The 7953-nt window shown below is 38.3% G+C and overlaps 1 protein-coding gene across 1 annotated transcript; it reads left to right on the top strand.

The window, feature by feature from the left end:
* The first annotated feature begins 130 nt into the window (after positions 1-130).
* Positions 131-5997, top strand: eef1akmt2 (EEF1A lysine methyltransferase 2). The gene is made up of 6 exons (XM_023287673.3): positions 131-514; positions 1508-1573; positions 1767-1881; positions 2244-2351; positions 3777-3993; positions 5614-5997. Exons 1-6 carry the CDS (start codon positions 285-287, stop codon positions 5709-5711), a joined length of 834 nt encoding a protein of 277 aa, XP_023143441.1. The 5' UTR covers positions 131-284; the 3' UTR covers positions 5712-5997.
* The last annotated feature ends 1956 nt before the right edge of the window (positions 5998-7953 follow it).

Genomic DNA, 7953 nt, shown 5'->3' with positions numbered 1-7953 from the left:
TTAAGATTATTGGTTCTGCATTCTTGTTACTGGAACTACACAGTCTGATTGACCAATACTTGCCGGTGAATAGACGGAACCAGTACTAGCTAGCCAGCAACAGGATGATGACACTGGAAAACAACACAAACTAATGGCGCTGGTGAACGATCAGAAACACCAACGAGCTACGCACGCTTCGGCAACCACTGCATAATATTTCGTGAACACAATTTGGAATACTTACATGATCTGAGTTGCTGTTGGCGCTGTGATAACACACAGAACTAAAAGTATAACCTGAAATGGATGCCGCCATGATGGAAACATCCCTATCAATCCCGATGCCCCCTGCGGTTGGAAACTCCTCAAACGCGCTGTCTTCTGGGAACTGTAGGGGAAGATCGGACGGTCTCCTCTCCACCATGGAAGACTCCACGGACGTCACACATGGCTGTGGAAATGCCTCGGACTCAGAGGAAGACAGATGTTCAGATAGTGATTTTGGAACTTCAAAACTCGGAACAAAAGAATAGTAAGTGTTGCTAACCTTACTTCATGACGGCATGCTACTCCCGTGTAGCTACAAGGCTACAAGAGACAGCAGCAATGCTAACGGATGCAACGTAAAGTCTTTTAAAACCGGTTTTAGTATTTCTTTATGTAATTCGCTACTAGCTGTACTTATTTGGGGATTTTATTAATTAAACCACAATAATTTATCAGCTTATAGTTAATATTAATGTGGCGTTAAGGGCAACAAGGAAGTTTAATTGTTAGCTTAAAACCAAAAGCATTAAACGTTTGCTAGATAATATGAGAAATGTGTGTCTATAACTATTAAACTACCAGGTTTTGAACGGAAGTCTGGTCAGGTCAGATGAGAGTGTTTTTCTGTAGCTCATTTAAAGCAACTGCTGTTTAGCCAAATTGTTTTCCAGTAGAAACATTACATATTAAACTGACAGAGTTAAGTATTAAGTATTTATGGTGTGCATTTACCTTAGTAGTTTCAAGATTAATGGTTGAAACCCTACAAAAATTATATAAAGTACACATTTCACTGACTCAAATAAATATTAATTAATTATTATTATTAATAGCAGTATTATTCATAATGGAGATTAACCATGTTAATTTAAATATGAAGGCTAGACCCTATAGTGTTCTTAACTATCGAGATCAGACTAATTTAAACCTGAAGTAAAAACATTATATTATTATTATTATATGAAAACCCAGCAAGTCCAAGGATTCTCTCGATTCCCTCTGATGACACTTTTTTTCTTAAGAGATGACGAAATATACAGCTCAAAGAAGACACTATTATAGTGAATATAAATGTATGGAGGATATGAGACAGATCTAGGTGATGTTTCCTGTCATCCTGGATAGGCGAAAGTATGAGGCATCACAGGAACTTGCAAGACATACAGTGATTAGATATTAGCATTGTATATCAGGTTCAACTTCAGACTGCTTATATGTATTTCCATGAATAATTGTCTGTTTCTGTTCTGTCTTGCAGTTGGGAGGATGCATACCAAAGAGAACTTGAGACATTCAAAGACATTGGAGATGTTGGCGAGATATGGTAATAATATGGAGTACTGACATGCTGGCATGTTCATCTCCAGAATTAATCCACTATTTCCACTTGTTATTCCAATAACCTCGTTATTTCTCAAGCCAAAATATCATGTTCCTAAACTTCCTTAATTCCCTATGTTTGGTCTCTGACAACAACCTGTTTTACTAAAGTCTGTGTGTTTCCATCTTCTTGTAAGGTTTGGTGAGGAAAGCATGAGCCGTGTGCTGCGATGGATGGACAAAGCTAAGATCCCAGAAAACGCTGCTATTCTTGACATTGGCACTGGAAATGGAACATTTTTAGTTGAACTGGTATGGAAGAATTAAAAATAAATGTTACTGGTGTTATAATTTCTCAGGCACTTTCATTTGAGTGGGTCACTTCAACTGCATCACAATAACTCAGAAAAAATAGCACCAGGGATATTGCCATTGTAAACACATTGTATTTTTAAAATCTTATAAAGCCCCAATCCACTTGCCTTTCACCTTCATTATAATGTGTTGAGGAAATGGAAGCAATCTCGTCAGTGTCATTTATCTGGCTAAATGCCAACAGGTGGAATACAGGTTTGTGATCGGTTTGATCTGAGCTGACTATTAAGATTTATTGTGACACATGTAACAACTAACAGACTTTTGTTTCTTTTGTTTTGTTTTGTGTGTGTGTCCAGGCTAAAAGCGGATACAAGAATCTGACCGGTATAGATTATTCTCCAGCGTCTGTAGAATTGGCCAGAAATGTTTTGCAGGCAGAAGATGTGAATGATGTAACTGTAAAGGTGAGTTCAGTCCTGTTTGTCCTTTAAAATTATGGATTTTCAGTTAATTTACCCAAGTGTAATGACAGATTTAGCTACCACAGGGAACAGCCAACTTAAATACCAAACTTATTTTCTAACTACGATTTGAAATATTTGTGGATTTCGTAGCAATAGGCTGTTCAACTGGAGCATTCACATTGCGACAGACTAAAATGTGTCTCATTGCAGCTGTAATAATGTACACAGGTGTGTATCAGTGCATAGATCATAATGACATTTACACTCCTAATTTATTACTGGCAGGCTATATTAAAAATTGTAAGGCTAGGTGAGTTTTTTTCTGCCAAAATTATATTCACCACACTTAAATTCTGCAGTGTAATATTTTTATGGCTCTTATGCCATGCACAAATCACCCATTGATACAAAATGAATACCCTTCATTCCTAAGTGCCAATAATACAATACAGCTTTCAGCACACAGTGAGCCAACCTGGGCCTGGGAAGGTTGGAGGAAACTTTCTTGTGTTTACCATGTGGGAGAGTTGGATGGGAAGAAGGCCTTGAATGTGATGGAAGTCTGCCCACCTCAAACCAGAGATGAATTGGCAGGATATAACACACACCTACTAACACAGACATGCAAGAAAAACAGGTTATAACTGCTGGCCAGCCTATAAGGGTTGCGACGAGTGAGTTTTCCTCTCCTAATACAGTTGCATATATGTTATATGCATCACATGCCTATGATGGTGTGTGCTTTGCTTGGACAGAAAGGCTGCCATTGAAGTCAATATTGACCTTAGCTGGACAGGGGGAGCACAGTGGTTGTATGTGTGTGTATGTGAGAGAGAAATGGTATGTTGGCACGTATGGCTTGGTCATTTCTACACTACAGTAAATTGCCAAAATAATTTCTGTGAAAGTGTGCGTCTCTCAAAGGGCATTCTTACTCTTAAATCTTTGTCAAAACTTATCTCCATTTACATGAGTCGATTTCTTTGACACTTTCATATGTGTTTTCAAGATCTTCCCAGTTTTTTCCATTTTTACAGACTCACATCTCACACTTGTCTCCAGTGAATCCCAGTTGATCCGCCTTCATAAAACTCATATTATGTGACCCATAGTTTGTGAGTATGTGGCCCTTGAGCTCAGCCCAGAGATCTGGTGTTTTGCCCCCTGTCCAGATAAAGGGGTCCTTTCACTGGCGGTATGGTGGGTCAGAAACCTCCACAGAATTAACTGCTGTCATGTCAGCAGTTGGAATTTAGTTTTAAAGTGAACCAGTGAAGCATAGCACATTTCATTTTGGTTGATGCTGAAAGATTTCTTCTTCCAATTTACCTACCTTTAAAGACTTTGGCTAAACATTTAACTTGCCGGAGGTTTGTTGAATAAATCTTGACTTCACGCATTTCCTTTTTTTTTTCTTTTTTTAAGGAGATGGATTTCCTAAACTGTCAAGGGGAGCTGAAGGGTTTTGATGTCTGCATCGACAAAGGAACGTTTGATGCAATAAGCTTAAACCCAGACAACACCAAGGAGGGGAAAAAACTGTATCTCGAAGCTCTTAAAGTTGCACTTAAAGACAAAGGATTCTTCGCTATCACCTCATGTAACTGGACAAAAGAGCAGCTGCTTGAAAGATTCAGTGAAGGTGAGAGGAGATGCTAAAAGGCATTATTATATGTCTAGTAAAACATTTTATTTCTGTTAAAGCTAGTTTATTTCTGTTTAAGAGAGGGTATACAGCTTTCCAACGATCATAAAAAGCTGACTGATGCTTCAAAAGCCAATTAAATTAGACGGCTAATATATAAACACGTTTTGGGGTATTTTAATAACAAATATTTGATTTTATATCACAAGTGCAATTTGAAACAATATCATCAGCATAATCACTTTACCCTTTTCATTTAAATATTCACCAAAACGTAACCACTAACAAAAGATTCTATTTTAAAAATAAAAATAATAATCCTTTGCTCCTCGATGCAACTGTGAATTAATGACTGATTCCGCTGTGGCCAACCGTCACATAACAAAAATTCAGGGACTCTTTTTGAACTGCAGGCTGTGTTTACACGGCAGATAGGTAGTCCAAGTATGGACATAAATTTAAAATTGTACATACCACAGCAGTAAAATATCTGTGGTATGTAAAGTCACTTTTTGACAGTATGGGTGTAACACTTGGAGGAACTTGGAAAATATTGTCCATGCTGATTCCAAGTTTTTTCAGTTTTTGTAAAATAAATAATCAAGGAATTTCAGCTTCCATTTTTGTATGACTTATGACATTGTGATTGTATTATACTGCACAAAAGACATATTTTGTGTTGTCTCTGCTTTATGCCTTGTTTGTGCTGTTTCCATTGAAGTGTAGGATTTTATATTGCATAAGATATGAGCCCATGGGGACAAATATAGTGACAGGAGCAAAAAATGTTCAGAAACCGCTTAAGGTTCAGAGGGTTAAGGTGAGAAGATACAGTCCATCAGTGGTTTCACACTGTTCTACTGACTGTGATATAACACAGGAAGGTATGCTGTGGTGTATTAACAAAGACAGAGAAAAAGATTTCTAGCCTCTAAACATGGACAAAACTTAGAATACTTAAAAATCAGCTCTGGGATTTTTTTTTTTTATGAGGTAGGAAATACATTAAACGTGTTTGACATATCAGGATACACACAAAAGAGTTTGGTAGGAAACACAACATAGTTTTTGTTTTTAAGAAAAGTCCACAAGGAAAGTTTAAGTGCATGTTTGCCGAGTTGTAAAAAAGGTTAAAACACTGGCAAAAACATGCTGGACCTGGGTGTGGATCAGTGTGATTTAGAGTTGTGTCTTTCTGGCATGTAACAGGTTTATGTTTTGCCGCCTGACCCTCAGTCAAAATGCAGACCCAGTTCCACAGCTGCGACAGTTACCTGGCAGGTTGTTAAGCTGCAGGCAACAACAGCCTGTAAAGTCAGAATTTCGGCAAGCTTCCATTAGCTGTCACTCGTCTCAGTGTAGTCACTCTGGAGAGCCTGCAGGGGGCCGAGACGCCTTGAGATCTCATCTGTCACACTGACAGTCTGTCTTTATGAGGCCCCAGGAAGCATCACAGATGGTGGATGGATAATTCTTGACTCACAGTTTTGCTCCTAACCCCTCTATAGTAATGTAGCCATAGTACACAAGAAAAGACTAGCCGTCTGTGTTGGTGTTCTGCTAGTTTGCATAATTCACATTTCTTAACCTCCACGTTTTTTCTTTGTTGCCTCACAGGGTTCGAGTTTGTACAGGAGTTGCCTACACCCAGTTTCCAATTTGGAGGCAAGACAGGCAACAGTGTGGCAGCTGTTATCTTCAAGAGAGTACACTGATCCACATGTGACAAGCGCCTATTTGTCTTTTTTGGCCCATCCATCTTGCAGCTTTTTTCTGTTTGTCACAGGAAATTATTGTATCTGTGCACTTTAAGACATTTTTTACGGGATCTGTTTGTACAGTGTTCATTTTTAAGACTGTAATGATGCAGATATGCAAGAAACTGAGTGGGACATTTTTCTGAAAATCATTCTTTGGTTTTGTTGCTGTCATCTTAACTTTACAGTAATCCACGTTACAAAACACCTGTTGAATAACTTAATATAAAATGATTATACAATATTTGTAGGACTGTCTCATTCATTTTGAGTTTCAAGATTATTCCTATACATTTAAGTGTTGCTAAGTAGTTTGTATTCTGTGAATGATACTGACTCAGTTAAGCTTGCTTTCAAGGTTGTTTAAATGCATGATGTAAACTAGCTTGAAAAGCTCAGAAAAACAAACAGCTGATGCACAGATGATATAGGATTAGATTTAAGATAATATACAGTATTTTCACCTAACAGTTTACACTTCTGTTTAACATCTGGCAGTCATTATAGGTGAACTCTTTAACCTTGTGGACCCAGTGACACTTATTTTAGTCTTGTATATCTTTCCTGAGGCCATTTGTGTCCGTAAACAGCCAGGCAATGATTCTATAATTGTATTAGATCAGTTATCAATAGTTATATAGGCAGAAATGTATTCTGCAATCTTGTGCAAAAAGATCCATCTAGTAATTTGCACTGAATAATCTCCCCTTTTCCATAAATTATCTTCTAAATGCTGAAATTACTCTCAGTGACCCAGCTGAAATGCCTGACCCACAGAAAATCAGTGTTCTGTCTTACAAGGTTAATTACATTCATCTTTCATACCATGCAAAGAATAGCCCCTACCTAATTGGCTAAACTGGAAACCAGCAGTGCTCGAGGTCCCGAGGACCATGATTAAGAACGTCTGACATATAATGAATAAACAAGAGGCCACCACTTCTGTGGGAGAGAAGCTTGTCTGCCATTTCCTTTCTCAATGGCATCATTAATAACTGCCAAACTCTGGATCCTAATTGCAAGCTGGGCCAGCAGCCCAATGGGAGCCGTCGATGTCGAGGCACGGTGTTGAGTAAACACATGCAAGCTTTACAAGAATTACCGCCTGGAAATTTACAAGGCTCTGGATATCCTGCCTGGATGTGCATGTTATGCCCACGTTTGCAAGTCTCACTGAGACTTTCCCATGAAGTGAAATGCTCCAACTCAATTAAATATCCTGTCCTTTACCTTTGTCATCATTCATTCTTACAGTCTTCAAAGCGTCGTGGTCACTGTTTGAGTTTTTGTGATTTTGATCTATGCTTTAAAACACTGTGCATCACTATTTTCCCTTCCACATGTTCTGTTGCTAAGAAACTGACTTGAGTCTTTGTCAGTTTTACTATAAAACATCATTACTATCGTTGTATGCCACACTGTAATCACAGAGAAATCTTCAGAGGTTTCTTTACACACTGCACGCAGCGTTTGATATTTTGCAACTGACTGGACCTTGACATGTCTGAGACATGCCCGTCTGCACTCTAAACTCAGTCAGCAGGTTCAGTTGGCTGTCTTAGAAGAGATGGGACCTTTTCCTTCTTTCATCTTTAAAAGTATTCAATTCCCATTCACCATGAAGTTAAATAAAACATCTTGCTGGGTTGAACTGAACTATACAGTACATTTGCCCCCGTCAGCACTTCCATGGCTTTGGGGTTGGCACATGTTTGAAGCTACACTTTTATTCCACTCATAATATTAACCTATAGGGTTTTCAGACTTGATGCCATAGCCCACTGGCTGCTCGAATACCACGCTTTCATTTCAACCTCTCAAGTGTGATACTGCAAATATTTATGTTTTCCACTCCATCTCCCTGGAAGCACGTTTGAAGGTTTCCTAATAGGATTTTGGTGGATTGATTGAATTACTCCAGCATGTTGCAGTGAACTTTTTTTTCCATGGCAGGAAGTGGAAGTGGGAAAGGCTCCTCTTTTACAGCAATTCAGACCTTGCTTTTCACACTCTGCCTTTTGAGTAATGACTACCATGGCTAAAATACATTAGCATGAACCCAAAAAGGCTTTAAAGTACATTTTTTTTCAACTACTGTTAGCTATCTATATATCATTATTTTAGGTAAAATGGGTAAAATAATAACAATAAACTAAACAGAAAAGTCATTTTCAGTTAAGTAGCTTGGCTTTCCTTGTGT

The sequence above is a fragment of the Amphiprion ocellaris genome, chromosome 16 (genome assembly GCF_022539595.1).
Source record: "Amphiprion ocellaris isolate individual 3 ecotype Okinawa chromosome 16, ASM2253959v1, whole genome shotgun sequence".
NCBI lineage: Eukaryota > Metazoa > Chordata > Actinopteri > Pomacentridae > Amphiprion > Amphiprion ocellaris.
Note: the sequence above shows the minus strand (reverse complement) of the source record. Positions and strands in the feature narration are given on the sequence as shown.